At 42.8% G+C, this 20,767-nt stretch overlaps 2 protein-coding genes across 2 annotated transcripts; both read left to right on the top strand.

Annotated features, from left to right (window-relative positions):
- Window positions 1-499: 499 nt before the first annotated feature.
- LOC119265250 lies at window positions 500-3,397 on the top strand. The gene is made up of 3 exons (XM_037545428.1): window positions 500-512; window positions 1,095-1,159; window positions 1,865-3,397. Exons 1-3 carry the CDS (start codon window positions 500-502, stop codon window positions 2,720-2,722), a joined length of 936 nt encoding a protein of 311 aa, XP_037401325.1. The 3' UTR covers window positions 2,723-3,397.
- Window positions 3,398-7,660: 4,263 nt separating this feature from the next.
- LOC119265249 lies at window positions 7,661-10,558 on the top strand. The gene is made up of 3 exons (XM_037545427.1): window positions 7,661-7,673; window positions 8,256-8,320; window positions 9,026-10,558. The coding sequence occupies exons 1-3, from the start codon at window positions 7,661-7,663 to the stop codon at window positions 9,881-9,883; spliced, it is 936 nt and encodes a 311-aa protein (XP_037401324.1). The 3' UTR covers window positions 9,884-10,558.
- Window positions 10,559-20,767: the final 10,209 nt, after the last annotated feature.

The raw sequence follows: 20,767 nt of genomic DNA, 5'->3' as shown, positions 1-20,767 counted from the left end.
ACACAAGTGCTTATGAACCTGAAAGTGGCTGTTATTGAAAATTAAATAGTAACACTAAAGAAAGCAGATTAAAATATTCAAGGTAAACAAAAACAGACAATAACACAAAGAAATAATATCCAAAACAAGTAAAAAGTTACATTTTCTGTCTATTTTTGAAAGAGTAAACTGAGCTTGACCATCTGCCCAATAAAAGCAGAACATTCCCAGATAGCAGACAGTTTTGGGCCAATTCTGGCTTTCTCAGTGTTGACTGACTACCGGGTAGATGTTAGGCATGTGGGCCAGAATAGGACCAGATCCTGGACAGCTTCATACCGTTTTGCCTCGTGTCTACATTTGTGGGACAATTCTGGCATGAAGAATGTGGACCAACGATGCAGTTGGGTCAGATTGGGACCGAATTTGGGCCGTATCCTATAGTTCTGCTCACTTCATAGTGTGTGGGCCAGATCTGGGCTGAGGACCCAGCCATATACTGGGGCAGAACAAAGCAAGGATGTGGCCCACAAGTGAGCCAGAGAAATGTTGCTAACTGGGTTATGTCCAAATGTAAACATGATTATATGCTGTACCTACAGTCACTGGCTGTTAGAGAGTGAAGAGTACAGCCTCCACGTGTCCATTAGCAGCTCATTAGATTGATCAGTAGGAGATAAAGGGGTGTAAAGTTATTGATTCCTTTCACTACCGAAAAGTATTAAACAATCTATAATGCATTAAAGCAGTAATAAAATCTATAATCTGTGGGCAGGTGCTGTTTGCAGTTTGGTCTAAAAAGTGTCGTAAACAGTGACGTGCACAGACTGTTGTGTAGGAGGTGGTTGTTGTTGTTGTTGTTTACTTTTCTCGGTTGCTTGTTTTTCATTTCTTTCATAACTTTTTTTTCTGGACAGGATCAGACTTTGATTCCCGCTAAAATTTCGGATTGCGGAGTGAATTCGTTCAACCGGGAGATACTTCCGGTCACCCCGACGAAGCTGAAGTTTCTTCTTCTCCAGCTTCTCGTTCGAATTTCCAAGTCCACCTTAAATGGTGCCGCACTTAGCGGGCACCCGCACCGGCGCCAGAATGCAACTGCAAGACAATTTAAGGTGGACCGGAAAATTCAAATAAGGAACTAGCGAACAGGAAGCATCTTAAGCCTCGTGTATCCGCGGTGAGTTTGTGACTAAAGCAAAGATTTCGGGTAGCTAAGCTAATGCTAGCCAGCGGAGTTTTGGTCAAAATTTGGGTTTAACACTGACTTAATTTCCATGAAGCTTCACTGGTTTTTGGTAAAGCCGAACTCTCAAATCACGTCGTCTGGATATGAAATCCCACTGCGCTGCTTCTCTAATGGGAAACATATTTACTGCCAAATAACGGCAGCGAGTTTCACAGACACAGCTATACAATTAAAACAACACTGCACATTTCACCCACCTCTCTCAGACTGCTCATGATTTCCTATGTTCACTAATTTAGATTAATTATTATATAATAATTACTCTTTTCATTAATTACACTGCGTTTTACATGCTTTTTTTTTTTACAATAGAGTCACTATAAGGGCTTACATTTTATAGGCTGCTCTTTTGTACCACCCTCTGTCAGGAGACAGTGGCGTCATCATGGCAAGAAATGTGTATGTGTGTATATATGATGAAAATAAACACACATCGCGGCGTTCTTTATGACGTCATAATCGTGTCCACGCCCCTGGGTACCATATAAAAACCAGACTCCCGCGGATTTAATTTCATTTCGAGTGTAGCACTTGAGGTGTGAGCGTCATTTGCACGGACAGTCGTTTTCGTTAGGTTCTTTTTTTTCCTAAAAAAAAAAAAAGAACCCATTCATAACTATGGACCCACTGCCTCAGCAGAGGAAGGAGAAGAAGGGCTGGAAGGTGGTCACCTTTCTGCGGACGGTTCTCCTCCTGAACAGCAGTAGAGTTGCAGCTACAGAACATGAGGAGGACCAGAATGAGTCCCATGGAACTCGGCACACTTGGAACACCGATGCAACTTGCACACAGAAACGGAAGACACCTAAAAAGTCTTTTCTCAAGAAAGCTCTCGGACTGTTCACCAAATGGAACGGAAAAGTTGGACAGAGTGAAAGACGAGGGGACGACAGTGGATGGAATGATGGCGCTGGACCCAGTTCACAGAGAGCTCCTCCATGCAGCCAGACATCCACCAGTGTTCACGAGAGTGCATTCGACTGGATACTGCCTGGTGTTCCTGAAGAAGCACGGACTCAGAGCAGCGCGGAAAACTGGAAGAAAGTCACTTCCGCACCAGATATGCACGAGCCGAGACCAGGACCATCTCAGCATGAAGACCACCGAGATTGCACTGTCCTTTTCTCGGTGATGGACAATGTGAACAGGGGGCCGATGGTCTTCAGCAGCAGTGAAGAACAGAGCAAAACTGAGGTAAATGCTGTAACACCCGAGTTGCCCGAGCTGAAAGCAGAACCGTCCCACCTTGGAGATCTTCAGGGCAGCGCCATGACACTTCCTGAGAAGAAGAGCTCCTCCAGCAGCAGGAAGCTCTCTGAAGTGCCTGAAGAAATAGCAGTCTGCATAGAGGACTCCAGCAGTGCCACGGACGAGACCACAGAGATCCCAACTCCATCAAATTATCACCTCCTGTGGTTCAGCTTTTGCATTGTGTTGTTTGAAGCAATTTACATTTACCTCTTCATTTTTCTGTTTTCTAACCTGAAGTTTTAATAACAGACTGACTTGTGCAGTAAAAGAGCTGTTAATGCACTGCAGAGGAAGGAGAAGCAGAAGGGCCAGGTGGTGGTGACCCCTCTGTGGATGTTTCTCCTCTTAAGCTGCTGTACAGGTTTATCTTCTGAACATGAGGAAGACCTGAATGAGCTGCACAGAGCCTGATACAGCGAAAGAATATGTGCACGGAAACAGACACGAAACAAAGACGTGGTTCTGCAGGAAAGCCCTCGGAGAGTGCATCCAGATGAAGACGGCCTGTTGTTCCTGAAGCAACATACAAATGGAGTGGGGCGGAAAACCATTTTGCTGTCTGAGCTGCACAAGCTCCACAACCTGGACCGTCCAAAGACCTTCATGGCTGCACCATCCTGTTCCGAGGGATGATGGACCACCTGAACAGTGTGCTGACGCTCTCAAATGGCTGTGAAGAACAGGGCAAAAGAGAGAGACCCTGTAACCCCTGAGCAGCAGAGCCGGGAGGTTTGTCCCACCTCAGAGATCTTCAGGACAGCGCCGTCACGCTTCTTGAGAGGAAGAGCACCTCTGGCAGTGAGAAGCACACTAAAGGGTGTGAAGAAGTTGCAGACTAGATAGAGGACCCCAGCGCTGCCACAAAGAGACCACCACACATTCCTCAACTCCATTTCTGACCCACTGCTTTAATAAAAGACTGACCTGTGCAATAAAAGAGCTGTGACTGTATTTAATGAGTTCTGTATTCACTCACTAAGCACTTTATTAGGAACACCTCTCCTGTGTCTATTAACTCACTGTCACATTTGATCATTTTAGAGGATGTGTTTACTTATTTTCACTTACAATCAACAGCACATCATTTTACCAGGCGCTGTTCAAACTTTCACACGTACATATTTCACATATATGAAACGCGCAGTTTCTATTAATTTGCTATTTAACAAATTTCAACCTCGGTTCTTGTTGTATTTTTATATTGCATGTCATTATTTTAACAATGTATTCAAATGAACAGTTATTGTACATTAAAATGTGCAGAATTGTGCCTCTGTAGAGGAGAACTTATTCACTCTTAGAAAATCAACAACAATATACCAGCTGAGTGGGGCGCACAGAGTTTTGCAGTGTTTGTTGTGGTGATGATGTCAGTAGAAGTGAATCAGACTAAACGTCCCGTGGAAGCTCATAGTCATAAGCAGCTTTTTCCTCCAGGTTGGAGAGAAGATTCTGACTGTTATGAAGGTGGAGAGGAGGAACAGTGAGTCTTCACTACAGACTGCCTGATCACTGTCACCCGTCTTACCCTTACAGTGAATATTTACATATGTGCTATTATTGTTGTTGTCGGTGGTGTTTATTAATAAACTTCATTAGTGTTAGAGCTTAATGTCAGTGCCTCAACTTATGCTTGTGCGTTCATATGGTTAGTTGTAACTCATAGTGACAATGATATCCGATTAGCAATGTTCTAACACTGTCTGTTGTTTAGGCTGTATGTTCCTGGACGTCATAAACATCCTTGAGGGCCTTTGTCCACCTAAATGTCTATTTCATCCAATCCTCTCTCTCTATTGTCTTATCGCATGATCACGTGATGGTCATGCCACTTGTGTTTATATAAACTCTGCTATTCTGATTAATGAATTGGAAAAGCCTTCTGAGTACAGACCTATCTCTGTGGTCATTTGAGTTTCCCCCAGCCAGCTGGACTTTCAGAAGGACAGAGGGCTTCTGGCTAATTTAACAGGTTTGGTATTGAGGTCGAACCATAGAACCTAAAATCATCATCAAACAGTTCTAACAATTATCCCTTTTTAATCTGTACGGTTATTCACTCGTCTGCAAACATTTTACATTTATGGCATTTGGCAGACGCTCTTCTGCACAGCGACTTACAATTAGATCATTTTACACAGGTGGGTGCTCGTGTTTTTGTGCTGTTGTGTCCTGCAGTGCTGAACCTGTCCTGCTGTTTGTGTGTTTGTGTTTTTCAGGTGATGGGGAGGAACGTGATTCTGTTCAGGGTTTTCGGGAGTCTATCAGAGATGCAGGGCCGAAGTGTGGTGTTCTACGTTTTCTACCTGTGGAGCTGCATGGAGGTTTTCAGGTGAAGCAGACAGGCACTAACGCTCTGTTCATACTGCTTGGTTGTGCTGGAATGTATCTAAGCCACGATCTGATTTATGCTTTTCTGGTTTGAACAGGAAAGTTTTTCTGCACTCTGAATGACACACAGCCACATAAAATCCAACTCACAATTGATTCCCTGAAATATCAAACGTGCCATAACTTTTGCACATGTTGAATTGTTTTTTATACTTTTGTCATGTTTTTTGATATTTTGTATCTTAATTTCCATCACATTTGTATTTTAATAAAACTTTGTATGTAAATTAGTTTTCGCTAGTGGTTTCTGTTGCCAAATATGATGGAAATACGCAAACCTCACCCCAAAAGTAAGTAAATTTTCGCCAAGACAATAGAAGAATGCAATAGAAAATTTGGTACAAGCTGTTGCACTCTTAGAACACCAGAGAGCGCCAAAGTCCGCTTCATGAATACTGGCCTTAATCTGGCGTCATGACGTCATTGTTGAGTCTACGCCTCTGAAAAAAGTCAGATTTGTTATATTATGATAAAAAATTTATTATACTCAGAATTTAATGGGACCGACCCCTAGCAGGCATGCAGGGTAGAATGTAGTGAGGGTTTGAGCAGTTAGTCTGTCCAGAGCTGGTTACAATGTAGATGGTTTAGTCTTTAAGATTTGGAGTAGACCAGGGGCGTCACTAAAGGGGGCATTATAAAAACGATACAAAGTTTTGTTCCAAAAGCAGCGGCAGATATCCATCTGTTTCTCTACATACATTGTTACCCCCCTTTCACCCTGTCCTTCAATGGTCAGGACTCCCACAGACCAGGTATTATTTGGGACCTGAGTGAAGCTGGCCCCTCATGTGGTCAGAAATGGAATGAAAACACTGTTGTGCGTTTGTGCTGGTTTGTATGGAGCCCCACTGGTGGCATCCTGTATAAATAAAAATAATGCAGCCCATGACTAATTAAGGCGTGGGGAAGAGATAATTGTGGCCACGACTTAGTAAAGCATGAGAACGAGATCATAATGCGTGGCCACGATCTTGGCCATCATTTAATCATCTCATTCATCTCACATATCAGGATGTTGTTCCAACAAGTTAATAAGGCATGGCCACGAATAATTTTTATGTATAAAGGATGTCCTCAGCGGGGCTCCTTGATTGTGCTGGCACCATTTCAAAAAAATTAATCATTATATTTTATTGCCTGTGATGTAACCCAGCCCCCCATAAACGTCCAAATCGCAACAAAAGGGTGTCACTGGTTTGTGCCTGATATGGCACTCCGTTTCCCTTGTGAATTCTTTTGTACCACCATTTACTGTCCGTTTAACAACCAGTATTTGAAAAACGCGAGTGAGCCCGAATCTTCCTTTAAAGGTTTACTTATAGACACAAAATAAACAGTACATCGGACTCGATATGGCTCGGTCAAAAAACTGTGTTGCTTCCCACGTCTCTAGCTGCCATATGACCTTAACGCGCAAGCAGCAAAAAAAAAAAAAAATTATTTAAAATATCCACATTACCAAATTATGCATTTTAGAAAATACAATTACCATGAATTCTTATTAAATTATCTTTACCATATTTTAACCATTTAACTAAATCATTACAACAAATGAACTAACCCTTAACTGGCTCTTACATACCAGGCCCCTAATTGGTTAGGCAGGAGGACTAAGCAATTATGAACTTAAAACTTTAAGAACCAAATTACTTAAACTTCAAATGTCCTTAAAGATGAACTTGTCTTTCCTTGTTAGTCTTCTAACGTCACTTCATTCAGCAGGCACAGTTTATTTACAGGCCTTTCCAAAGTGCTGGTCCTAGTCTTCAATTTCACTCTCCACACCGTTCCGCTGGAGTCTGGCAACGTTTCAACTATCTTCCCCATGAACCAGGAGTTGCGAGGGGAAGAACGGTCCACTAATAGCACAACATCACCCATCATGAAGTTTTGTCTGGGTTTCAGCCATTTCTGGCGCTCCTGAAGAAGTGGAAGATATTCACGTGTCCATCTAGACCAGAATAAATCTGCAAGATATTGGACTTGCTTCCATCTTCTTCTTGCATATGTGTCAATCATTACAACAAATGAACTAACCCTTAACTGGCTCTTACAGTGCCGTTAAAATAAACATTCGTGCTGCTTTAAACTAGTTTGATGGGTTCACTGTTTTGTTGCTGGGTGTTTTAAAATGAGCTGATGGTGGATTTTTTCTTTTTAAAAAAGTTTGGGTTTCAAATGACGCATCAGCATGTTTACCTCTGCCGACAATCTAATAACAAAAATATAGTTGTTAAAATACATTTACAGAGCCCTTTCCATGCAAGTAGCAGCTCGGAGTGCTTTGCACACAAGTGCTTATGAACCTGAAAGTGGCTGTTATTGAAAATTAAATAGTAACACTAAAGAAAGCAGATTAAAATATTCAAGGTAAACAAAAACAGACAATAACACAAAGAAATAATATCCAAAACAAGTAAAAAGTTACATTTTCTGTCTATTTTTGAAAGAGTAAACTGAGCTTGACCATCTGCCCAATAAAAGCAGAACATTCCCAGATAGCAGACAGTTTTGGGCCAATTCTGGCTTTCTCAGTGTTGACTGACTACCGGGTAGATGTTAGGCATGTGGGCCAGAATAGGACCAGATCCTGGACAGCTTCATACCGTTTTGCCTCGTGTCTACATTTGTGGGACAATTCTGGCATGAAGAATGTGGACCAACGATGCAGTTGGGTCAGATTGGGACCGAATTTGGGCCGTATCCTATAGTTCTGCTCACTTCATAGTGTGTGGGCCAGATCTGGGCTGAGGACCCAGCCATATACTGGGGCAGAACAAAGCAAGGATGTGGCCCACAAGTGAGCCAGAGAAATGTTGCTAACTGGGTTATGTCCAAATGTAAACATGATTATATGCTGTACCTACAGTCACTGGCTGTTAGAGAGTGAAGAGTACAGCCTCCACGTGTCCATTAGCAGCTCATTAGATTGATCAGTAGGAGATAAAGGGGTGTAAAGTTATTGATTCCTTTCACTACCGAAAAGTATTAAACAATCTATAATGCATTAAAGCAGTAATAAAATCTATAATCTGTGGGCAGGTGCTGTTTGCAGTTTGGTCTAAAAAGTGTCGTAAACAGTGACGTGTACAGACTGTTGTGTAGGAGGTGGTTGTTGTTGTTGTTGTTTACTTTTCTCGGTTGCTTGTTTTTCATTTCTTTCATAACTTTTTTTTCTGGACAGGATCAGACTTTGATTCCCGCTAAAATTTCGGATTGCGGAGTGAATTCGTTCAACCGGGAGATACTTCCGGTCACCCCGACGAAGCTGAAGTTTCTTCTTCTCCAGCTTCTCGTTCGAATTTCCAAGTCCACCTTAAATGGTGCCGCACTTAGCGGGCACCCGCACCGGCGCCAGAAGGCAACTGCAAGACAATTTAAGGTGGACCGGAAAATTCAAATAAGGAACTAGCGAACAGGAAGCATCTTAAGCCTCGTGTATCCGCGGTGAGTTTGTGACTAAAGCAAAGATTTCGGGTAGCTAAGCTAATGCTAGCCAGCGGAGTTTTGGTCAAAATTTGGGTTTAACACTGACTTAATTTCCATGAAGCTTCACTGGTTTTTGGTAAAGCCGAACTCTCAAATCACGTCGTCTGGATATGAAATCCCACTGCGCTGCTTCTCTAATGGGAAACATATTTACTGCCAAATAACGGCAGCGAGTTTCACAGACACAGCTATACAATTAAAACAACACTGCACATTTCACCCACCTCTCTCAGACTGCTCATGATTTCCTATGTTCACTAATTTAGATTAATTATTATATAATAATTACTCTTTTCATTAATTACACTGCGTTTTACATGCTTTTTTTTTTACAATAGAGTCACTATAAGGGCTTACATTTTATAGGCTGCTCTTTTGTACCACCCTCTGTCAGGAGACAGTGGCGTCATCATGGCAAGAAATGTGTATGTGTGTATATATGATGAAAATAAACACACATCGCGGCGTTCTTTATGACGTCATAATCGTGTCCACGCCCCTGGGTACCATATAAAAACCAGACTCCCGCGGATTTAATTTCATTTCGAGTGTAGCACTTGAGGTGTGAGCGTCATTTGCACGGACAGTCGTTTTCGTTAGGTTCTTTTTTTTCCTAAAAAAAAAAAAAAGAACCCATTCATAACTATGGACCCACTGCCTCAGCAGAGGAAGGAGAAGAAGGGCTGGAAGGTGGTCACCTTTCTGCGGACGGTTCTCCTCCTGAACAGCAGTAGAGTTGCAGCTACAGAACATGAGGAGGACCAGAATGAGTCCCATGGAACTCGGCACACTTGGAACACCGATGCAACTTGCACACAGAAACGGAAGACACCTAAAAAGTCTTTTCTCAAGAAAGCTCTCGGACTGTTCACCAAATGGAACGGAAAAGTTGGACAGAGTGAAAGACGAGGGGACGACAGTGGATGGAATGATGGCGCTGGACCCAGTTCACAGAGAGCTCCTCCATGCAGCCAGACATCCACCAGTGTTCACGAGAGTGCATTCGACTGGATACTGCCTGGTGTTCCTGAAGAAGCACGGACTCAGAGCAGCGCGGAAAACTGGAAGAAAGTCACTTCCGCACCAGATATGCACGAGCCGAGACCAGGACCATCTCAGCATGAAGACCACCGAGATTGCACTGTCCTTTTCTCGGTGATGGACAATGTGAACAGGGGGCCGATGGTCTTCAGCAGCAGTGAAGAACAGAGCAAAACTGAGGTAAATGCTGTAACACCCGAGTTGCCCGAGCTGAAAGCAGAACCGTCCCACCTTGGAGATCTTCAGGGCAGCGCCATGACACTTCCTGAGAAGAAGAGCTCCTCCAGCAGCAGGAAGCTCTCTGAAGTGCCTGAAGAAATAGCAGTCTGCATAGAGGACTCCAGCAGTGCCACGGACGAGACCACAGAGATCCCAACTCCATCAAATTATCACCTCCTGTGGTTCAGCTTTTGCATTGTGTTGTTTGAAGCAATTTACATTTACCTCTTCATTTTTCTGTTTTCTAACCTGAAGTTTTAATAACAGACTGACTTGTGCAGTAAAAGAGCTGTTAATGCACTGCAGAGGAAGGAGAAGCAGAAGGGCCAGGTGGTGGTGACCCCTCTGTGGATGTTTCTCCTCTTAAGCTGCTGTACAGGTTTATCTTCTGAACATGAGGAAGACCTGAATGAGCTGCACAGAGCCTGATACAGCGAAAGAATATGTGCACGGAAACAGACACGAAACAAAGACGTGGTTCTGCAGGAAAGCCCTCGGAGAGTGCATCCAGATGAAGACGGCCTGTTGTTCCTGAAGCAACATACAAATGGAGTGGGGCGGAAAACCATTTTGCTGTCTGAGCTGCACAAGCTCCACAACCTGGACCGTCCAAAGACCTTCATGGCTGCACCATCCTGTTCCGAGGGATGATGGACCACCTGAACAGTGTGCTGACGCTCTCAAATGGCTGTGAAGAACAGGGCAAAAGAGAGAGACCCTGTAACCCCTGAGCAGCAGAGCCGGGAGGTTTGTCCCACCTCAGAGATCTTCAGGACAGCGCCGTCACGCTTCTTGAGAGGAAGAGCACCTCTGGCAGTGAGAAGCACACTAAAGGGTGTGAAGAAGTTGCAGACTAGATAGAGGACCCCAGCGCTGCCACAAAGAGACCACCACACATTCCTCAACTCCATTTCTGACCCACTGCTTTAATAAAAGACTGACCTGTGCAATAAAAGAGCTGTGACTGTATTTAATGAGTTCTGTATTCACTCACTAAGCACTTTATTAGGAACACCTCTCCTGTGTCTATTAACTCACTGTCACATTTGATCATTTTAGAGGATGTGTTTACTTATTTTCACTTACAATCAACAGCACATCATTTTACCAGGCGCTGTTCAAACTTTCACACGTACATATTTCACATATATGAAACGCGCAGTTTCTATTAATTTGCTATTTAACAAATTTCAACCTCGGTTCTTGTTGTATTTTTATATTGCATGTCATTATTTTAACAATGTATTCAAATGAACAGTTATTGTACATTAAAATGTGCAGAATTGTGCCTCTGTAGAGGAGAACTTATTCACTCTTAGAAAATCAACAACAATATACCAGCTGAGTGGGGCGCACAGAGTTTTGCAGTGTTTGTTGTGGTGATGATGTCAGTAGAAGTGAATCAGACTAAACGTCCCGTGGAAGCTCATAGTCATAAGCAGCTTTTTCCTCCAGGTTGGAGAGAAGATTCTGACTGTTATGAAGGTGGAGAGGAGGAACAGTGAGTCTTCACTACAGACTGCCTGATCACTGTCACCCGTCTTACCCTTACAGTGAATATTTACATATGTGCTATTATTGTTGTTGTCGGTGGTGTTTATTAATAAACTTCATTAGTGTTAGAGCTTAATGTCAGTGCCTCAACTTATGCTTGTGCGTTCATATGGTTAGTTGTAACTCATAGTGACAATGATATCCGATTAGCAATGTTCTAACACTGTCTGTTGTTTAGGCTGTATGTTCCTGGACGTCATAAACATCCTTGAGGGCCTTTGTCCACCTAAATGTCTATTTCATCCAATCCTCTCTCTCTATTGTCTTATCGCATGATCACGTGATGGTCATGCCACTTGTGTTTATATAAACTCTGCTATTCTGATTAATGAATTGGAAAAGCCTTCTGAGTACAGACCTATCTCTGTGGTCATTTGAGTTTCCCCCAGCCAGCTGGACTTTCAGAAGGACGGAGGGCTTCTGGCTAATTTAACAGGTTTGGTATTGAGGTCGAACCATAGAACCTAAAATCATCATCAAACAGTTCTAACAATTATCCCTTTTTAATCTGTACGGTTATTCACTCGTCTGCAAACATTTTACATTTATGGCATTTGGCAGACGCTCTTCTGCACAGCGACTTACAATTAGATCATTTTACACAGGTGGGTGCTCGTGTTTTTGTGCTGTTGTGTCCTGCAGTGCTGAACCTGTCCTGCTGTTTGTGTGTTTGTGTTTTTCAGGTGATGGGGAGGAACGTGATTCTGTTCAGGGTTTTCGGGAGTCTATCAGAGATGCAGGGCCGAAGTGTGGTGTTCTACGTTTTCTACCTGTGGAGCTGCATGGAGGTTTTCAGGTGAAGCAGACAGGCACTAACGCTCTGTTCATACTGCTTGGTTGTGCTGGAATGTATCTAAGCCACGATCTGATTTATGCTTTTCTGGTTTGAACAGGAAAGTTTTTCTGCACTCTGAATGACACACAGCCACATAAAATCCAACTCACAATTGATTCCCTGAAATATCAAACGTGCCATAACTTTTGCACATGTTGAATTGTTTTTTATACTTTTGTCATGTTTTTTGATATTTTGTATCTTAATTTCCATCACATTTGTATTTTAATAAAACTTTGTATGTAAATTAGTTTTCGCTAGTGGTTTCTGTTGCCAAATATGATGGAAATACGCAAACCTCACCCCAAAAGTAAGTAAATTTTCGCCAAGACAATAGAAGAATGCAATAGAAAATTTGGTACAAGCTGTTGCACTCTTAGAACACCAGAGAGCGCCAAAGTCCGCTTCATGAATACTGGCCTTAATCTGGCGTCATGACGTCATTGTTGAGTCTACGCCTCTGAAAAAAGTCAGATTTGTTATATTATGATACAAAATTTATCATACTGAGAATTTAATGGGACCGACCCCTTGCAGGCATGCAGGGTAGAATGTAGTGAGGGTTTGAGCAGTTAGTCTGTCCAGAGCTGGTTACAATGTAGATGGTTTAGTCTTTAAGATTTGGAGTAGACCAGGGGCGTCACTAAAGGGGGCATTATAAAAACGATACAAAGTTTTGTTCCAAAAGCAGCGGCAGATATCCATCTGTTTCTCTACATACTTTGTTACCCCCCTTTCACCCTGTCCTTCAATGGTCAGGACCCCCACAGACCAGGTATTATTTGGGACCTGAGTGAAGCTGGCCCCTCATGTGGTCAGAAATGGAATGAAAACACTGTTGTGCGTTTGTGCTGGTTTGTATGGATCCCCACTGGTGGCATCCTGTATAAATAAAAATAATGCGGGGCCATGACTAAGTAAGGTGTGGGGACGAGATAATTGTGGCCACGACTTAGTAAAGCATGAGAACGAGATCGTAATGCTTGGCCACGACTTAGTCAGCCACGATCTCGTTCCCATGCCTTACTAAATCATGGCCATCATTTAATCATCTCATCCATCTGCCTGTCAGTAGAATAAAGAAGCTCCAGCATGTGCAGAATTCTGCTGCCAGGGTCCTGACACGGTCTAAATTTTCTGAGCACATCACCCCAAAACTGATATCCCTTCACTGGCTACCCATCCAATACCGCATTCAGTACAAGACATTACTCTTGGTCTTCCGTTCACTACAGAACCTGGCCCCCCCTTACTTGTCCTCTTTAGTTTCACTATACTGTCCTTCTCGCTCTCTCCATTCCGCTGATGCTCACCTGTTGGTTGTTCCTCCAGTTCGACTACAAGGGTTCGATGAACGAGCCTTCAGCGTTGTTGGCCCAAAGTTATGGAACTCGCTCCCCATTTCCCTGCGTTCCTGCACATCACTCAAGACTTTTAAATCTGAACTGAAAACACACCTGTTTCGGACTGCTTTTAATAACTCCTAATTGTTTTATATTATTTTCTGCTTTATCTGACCCTTTTTCCCATTTTATCTGTACAGTGTCCTTGGGTGTTTGAAAGGTGCTTTAAATGAAATTTATTATTATTATTATTATTCATCTCACATATCAGGATGTTGTTCCAACAAGTTAATAAGGCATGGCCACGAATAATTTATATGTATAAAGGATGTCCTCAGCGGGGCTCCTTGATTGTGCTGGCACCATTTCAAAAAAATTAATCATTATATTTTATTGCCTGTGATGTAACCCAGCCCCCCATAAACGTCCAAATAGCAACAAAAGGGTCTCACTGGTTTGTGCCGTTAAAATAAACATTCGTGCTGCTTTAAACTAGTTTGATGGGTTCACTGTTTTGTTGCTGGGTGTTTTAAAATGAGCTGATGGTGGATTTTTTCTTTTTAAAAAAGTTTGGGTTTCAAATGACGCATCAGCATGTTTACCTCTGCCTACAATCTAATAACAAAAATATAGTTGTTAAAATACATTTACAGAGCCCTTTCCATGCAAGTAGCAGCTCGGAGTGCTTTGCAAACAAGTGCTTATGAACCTGAAAGTGGCTGTTATTGAAAATTAAATAGTAACACTAAAGAAAGCAGATTAAAATATTCAAGGTAAACAAAAACAAACAATAACACAAAGAAATAATATCCAAAACAAGTAAAAAGTTAGATTTTCTGTCTATTTTTGAAAGAGTAAACTGAGCTTGACCATCTGCCCAATAAAAGCAGGACATTCCCAGATAGCAGACAGTTTTGGGCCAATTCTGGCTTTCTCAGTGTTGACTGACTACCGGGTAGATGTTAGGCATGTGGGCCAGAATAGGACCAGATCCTGGACAGCTTCATACCGTTTTGCCTCGTGTCTACATTTGTGGGACAATTCTGGCATGAAGAATGTGGACCAACGATGCAGTTGGGTCAGATTGGGACCGAATTTGGGCCGTATCCTATAGTTCTGCTCACTTCATAGTGTGTGGGCCAGATCTGGGCTGAGGACCCAGCCATATACTGGGGCAGAACAAAGCAAGGATGTGGCCCACAAGTGAGCCAGAGAAATGTTGCTAACTGGGTTATGTCCAAATGTAAACATGATTATATGCAGTCACTGGCTGTTAGAGAGTGAAGAGTACAGCCTCCACGTGTCCATTAGCAGCTCATTAGATTGATCAGTAGGAGATAAAGGGGTGTAAAGTTATTGATTCCTTTCACTACGGAAAATTATTAAACAATCTATAATGCATTAAAGCAGTAATAAAATCTATAATCTGTGGGCAGGTGCTGTTTGCAGTTTGGTCTAAATAGTGTCGTAAACAGTGACGTGCACAGACTGTTGTGTAGGAGGTGGTTGTTATTGTTGTTGTTTACTTTTCTCGGTTGCTTGTTTTTCATTTCTTTCATAAGTTTTTTTTCTGGACAGGATCAGACTTTGATTCCCGGTAAAATTTCGGATTGCGGAGTGAATTCGTTCAACCGGGAGATACTTCCGGTCACCCCGACGAAGCTGAAGTTTCTTCTTCTCCAGCTTCTCGTTCGAATTTCCAAGTCCACCTTAAATGGTGCCGCACTTAGCGGGCACCCGCACCGGCGCCAGAAGGCAACTGCAAGACAATTTAAGGTGGACCGGAAAATTCAAATAAGGAACTAGCGAACAGGAAGCATCTTAAGCCTCGTGTATCCGCGGTGAGTTTGTGACTAAAGCAAAGATTTCGGGTAGCTAAGCTAATGCTAGCCAGCGGAGTTTTGGTCAAAATTTGGGTTTAACACTGACTTAATTTCCATGAAGCTTCACTGGTTTTTGGTAAAGCCGAACTCTCAAATGACGTCGTCTGGATATGAAATCCCACTGCGCTGCTTCTCTAATGGGAAACATATTTACTGCCAAATAACGGCAGCGAGTTTCACAGACACAGCTATACAATTAAAACAACACTGCACATTTCACCCACCTCTCTCAGACTGCTCATGATTTCCTATGTTCACTAATTTAGATTAATTATTATATAATAATTACTCTTTTCATTAATTACACTGCGTTTTACATGCTTTTTTTTTTTTTTACAATAGAGTCACTATAAGGGCTTACATTTTATAGGCTGCTCTTTTGTACCACCCTCTGTCAGGAGACAGTGGCGTCATCACGGCAAGAAATGTGTATGTGTGTATATATGATGAAAATAAACACACATCGCGGCGTTCTTTATGACGTCATAATCGTGTCCACGCCCCTGGGTACCATATAAAAACCAGACTCCCGCGGATTTCATTTCATTTCGAGTGTAGCACTTGAGGTGTGAGCGTCATTTGCACGGACAGTCGATTTCGTTAGGTTCTTTTTTTTCCTAAAAAAAAAAAAAGAACCCATTCATAACTATGGACCCACTGCCTCAGCAGAGGAAGGAGAAGAAGGGCTGGAAGGTGGTCACCTTTCTGCGGACAGTTCTCCTCCTGAACAGCAGTAGAGTTGCAGCTACAGAACATGAGGAGGACCAGAATGAGTCCCATGGAACTCGGCACACTTGGAACACCGATGCAACTTGCACACAGAAACGGAAGACACCTAAAAAGTCTTTTCTCAAGAAAGCTCTCGGACTGTTCACCAAATGGAACGGAAAAGTTGGACAGAGTGAAAGACGAGGGGACGACAGTGGATGGAATGATGGCGCTGGACCCAGTTCACAGAGAGCTCCTCCATGCAACCAGACATCCACCAGTGTTCACGAGAGTGCATTCGAAGAAGCACGGACTCAGAGCAGCGCGGAAAACTGGAAGAAAGTCACTTCCGCACCAGATATGCACGAGCCGAGACCAGGACCATCTCAGCATGAAGACCACCGAGATTGCACTGTCCTTTTCTCGGTGATGGACAATGTGAACAGGGGGCCGATGGTCTTCAGCAGCAGTGAAGAACAGAGCAAAACTGAGGTAAATGCTGTAACACCCGAGTTGCCCGAGCTGAAAGCAGAACCGTCCCACCTTGGAGATCTTCAGGGCAGCGCCATGACACTTCCTGAGAAGAAGAGCTCCTCCAGCAGCAGGAAGCTCTCTGAAGTGCCTGAAGAAATAGCAGTCTGCATAGAGGACTCCAGCAGTGCCACGGACGAGACCACAGAGATCCCAACTCCATCAAATTATCACCTCCTGTGGTTCAGCTTTTGCATTGTGTTGTTTGAAGCAATTTACATTTACCTCTTCATTTTTCTGTTTTCTAACCTGAAGTTTTAATAACAGACTGACTTGTGCAGTAAAAGAGCTGTTAATGCACTGCAGAGGAAGGAGAAGCAGAAGGGCCAGGTGGTGGTGACCCCTCTGTGGATGTTTCTCCTCTTAAGCTGCTGTACAGGTTTATCTTCTGAACATGAGGAAGACCTGAATGAGCTGCACAGAGCCTGATACAGCGAAAGAATATGTGCACGGAAACAGACACGAAACAAAGACGTGGTTCTGCAGGAAAGCCCTCGGAGAGTGCATCCAGATGAAGGCGGCCTGTTGTTCCTGAAGCAACATACAAATGGAGTGGGGCGGAAAACCATTTTGCTGTCTGAGCTGCACAAGCTCCACAACCTGGACCGTCCAAAGACCTTCATGGCTGCACCATCCTGTTCCGAGGGATGATGGACCACCTGAACAGTGTGCTGACGCTCTCAAATGGCTGTGAAGAACAGGGCAAAAGAGAGAGACCCTGTAACCCCTGAGCAGCAGAGCCGGGAGGTTTGTCCCACCTCAGAGATCTTCAGGACAGCGCCGTCACGCTTCTTGAGAGGAAGAGCACCTCTGGCAGTGAGAAGCACACTAAAGGGTGTGAAGAAGTTGCAGACTAGATAGAGGACCCCAGCGCTGCCACAAAGAGACCACCACACATTCCTCAACTCCATTTCTGACCCACTGCTTTAATAAAAGACTGACCTGTGCAATAAAAGAGCTGTGACTGTATTTAATGAGTTCTGTATTCACTCACTAAGCACTTTATTAGGAACACCTCTCCTGTGTCTATTAACTCACTGTCACATTTGATCATTTTAGAGGATGTGTTTACTTATTTTCACTTACAATCAACAGCACATCATTTTACCAGGCGCTGTTCAAACTTTCACACGTACATATTTCACATATATGAAACGCGCAGTTTCTATTAATTTGCTATTTAACAAATTTCAACCTCGGTTCTTGTTGTATTTTTATATTGCATGTCATTATTTTAACAATGTATTCAAATGAACAGTTATTGTACATTAAAATGTGCAGAATTGTGCCTCTGTAGAGGAGAACTTATTCACTCTTAGAAAATCAACAACAATATACCAGCGCACAGAGTTTTGCAGTGTTTGTTGTGGTGATGATGTCAGTAGAAGTGAATCAGACTAAACGTCCCGTGGAAGCTCATAGTCATAAGCAGCTTTTTCCTCCAGGTTGGAGAGAAGATTCTGACTGTTATGAAGGTGGAGAGCAGGAACAGTGAGTCTTCACTACAGACTGCCTGATCACTGTCACCCGTCTTACCCTTACAGTGAATATTTACATATGAGCTATTGTTGTTGTCGGTGGTGTTTATTAATAAACTTCATTAGTGTTAGAGCTTAATGTCAGTGCCTCAACTTATGCTTGTGCGTTCATATGGTTAGTTGTAACTCATAGTGACAATGATATCCGATTAGCAATGTTCTAACACTGTCTGTTGTTTAGGCTGTATGTTCCTGGACGTCATAAACATCCTTGAGGGCCTTTGTCCACCTCAATGTCTATTTCATCCAATCCTCTCTCTCTATTGTCTTATCGCATGATCACGTGATGGTCATGCCACTTGTGTTTATATAAACTCTGCTATTCTGATTAATGAATTGGAAAAGCCTTCTGAGTACAGACCTATCTCTGTGATCATTTGAGTTTCCCCCAGCCAGCTGGACTTTCAGAAGGACGGAGGGCTTCTGGCTAATTTAACAGGTTTGGTATTGAGGTCGAACCATAGAACCTAAAATCATCATCAAACAGTTCTAACAATTATCCCTTTTTAATCTGTACGGTTATTCACTCGTCTGCAAACATTTTACATTTATGGCATTTGGCAGACGCTCTTCTGCACAGCGACTTACAATTAGATCATTTTACACAGGTGGGTGCTCGTGTTTTTGTGCTGTTGTGTCCTGTAGTGCTGAACCTGTCCTGCTGTTTGTGTGTTTGTGTTTTTCAGGTGATGGGGAGGAACGTGATTCTGTTCAGGGTTTTCGGGAGTCTATCAGAGATGCAGGGCCGAAGTGTGGTGTTCTACGTTTTCTACCTGTGGAGCTGCATGGAGGTTTTCAGGTGAAGCAGACAGGCACTAACGCTCTGTTCATACTGCTTGGTTGTGCTGGAATGTATCTAAGCCACGATCTGATTTATGCTTTTCTGGTTTGAACAGGAAAGTTTTTCTGCACTCTGAATGACACACAGCCACATAAAATCCAACTCACAATTGATTCCCTGAAATATCAAACGTGCCATAACTTTTGCACATGTTGAATTGTTTTTTATACTTTTGTCATGTTTTTTGATATTTTGTATCTTAATTTCCATCACATTTGTATTTTAATAAAACTTTGTATGTAAATTAGTTTTCGCTAGTGGTTTCTGTTGCCAAATATGATGGAAATACGCAAACCTCACCCCAAAAGTAAGTAAATTTTCGCCAAGACAATAGAAGAATGCAATAGAAAATTTGGTACAAGCTGTTGCACTCTTAGAACACCAGAGAGCGCCAAAGTCCGCTTCATGAATACTGGCCTTAATCTGGCGTCATGACGTCATTGTTGAGTCTACGCCTCTGAAAAAAGTCAGATTTGTTATATTATGATACAAAATTTATCATACTGAGAATTTAATGGGACCGACCCCTTGCAGGCATGCAGGGTAGAATGTAGTGAGGGTTTGAGCAGTTAGTCTGTCCAGAGCTGGTTACAATGTAGATGGTTTAGTCTTTAAGATTTGGAGTAGACCAGGGGCGTCACTAAAGGGGGCATTATAAAAACGATACAAAGTTTTGTTCCAAAAGCAGCGGCAGATATCCATCTGTTTCTCTACATACTTTGTTACCCCCCTTTCACCCTGTCCTTCAATGGTCAGGACCCCCACAGACCAGGTATTATTTGGGACCTGAGTGAAGCTGGCCCCTCATGTGGTCAGAAATGGAATGAAAACACTGTTGTGCGTTTGTGCTGGTTTGTATGGATCCCCACTGGTGGCATCCTGTATAAATAAAAATAATGCGGGGCCATGACTAAGTAAGGCGTGGGGACGAGATAATTGTGGCCACGACTTAGTAAAGCATGAGAACGAGATCGTAATGCTTGGCCACGACTTAGTCAGCCACGATCTCGTTCCCATGCCTTACTAAATCATGGCCATCATTTAATCATCTCATTCATCTGCCTGCCAGTAGAATAAAGAAGCTCCAGCATGTGCAGAATTCTGCTGCCAGGGTCCTGACACGGTCTAAATTTTCTGAGCACATCACCCCAAAACTGATATCCCTTCACTGGCTACCCATCCAATACCGCATTCAGTACAAGACATTACTCTTGGTCTTCCGTTCACTACAGAACCTGGCCCCCCCTTACTTGTCCTCTTTAGTTTCACTATACTGTCCTTCTCGCTCTCTCCATTCCGCTGATGCTCACCTGTTGGTTGTTCCTCCAGTTCGACCACAAGGGTTCGATGAACGAGCCTTCAGCGTTGTTGGCCCAAAGTTATGGAACTCGCTCCCCATTTCCCTGCGTTCCTGCACATCACTCAAGACTTTTAAATCTGAACTGAAAACACACCTGTTTCGGACTGCTTTTAATAACTCCTAATTGTTTTATATTATTTTCTGCTTTATCTGACCCTTTTTCCCATTTTATCTGTACAGTGTCCTTGGGTGTTTGAAAGGTGCTTTAAATGAAATTTATTATTATTATTATTATTCATCTCACATATCAGGATGTTGTTCCAACAAGTTAATAAGGCATGGCCACGAATAATTTATATGTATAAAGGATGTCCTCAGCGGGGCTCCTTGATTGTGCTGGCACCATTTCAAAAAAATTAATCATTATATTTTATTGCCTGTGATGTAACCCAGCCCCCCATAAACGTCCAAATCGCAACAAAAGGGTCTCACTGGTTTGTGCCGTTAAAATAAACATTCGTGCTGCTTTAAACTAGTTTGATGGGTTCACTGTTTTGTTGCTGGGTGTTTTAAAATGAGCTGATGGTGGATTTTTTCTTTTTAAAAAAGTTT

This window comes from Pygocentrus nattereri, chromosome 15 (genome assembly GCF_015220715.1).
Source record: "Pygocentrus nattereri isolate fPygNat1 chromosome 15, fPygNat1.pri, whole genome shotgun sequence".
In the NCBI taxonomy this organism is placed as follows: Eukaryota; Metazoa; Chordata; class Actinopteri; order Characiformes; family Serrasalmidae; genus Pygocentrus; species Pygocentrus nattereri.
The sequence above is the reverse complement of the archived record's forward strand: the minus strand, read 5'-3'. Positions and strand labels throughout refer to the sequence as shown.

What these genes read in the sequence shown, in the direction of transcription:
- LOC119265250 (XM_037545428.1), top strand. An exon ending in TTAAGCCTCGTGTATCCGCG is followed by an intron (nt 1,160 to 1,864) that starts GTGAGTTTGTGA and finishes CCACTGCCTCAG; the next exon opens with CAGAGGAAGGAGAAGAAGGG.
- LOC119265249 (XM_037545427.1), top strand. An exon ending in TTAAGCCTCGTGTATCCGCG is followed by an intron (nt 8,321 to 9,025) that starts GTGAGTTTGTGA and finishes CCACTGCCTCAG; the next exon opens with CAGAGGAAGGAGAAGAAGGG.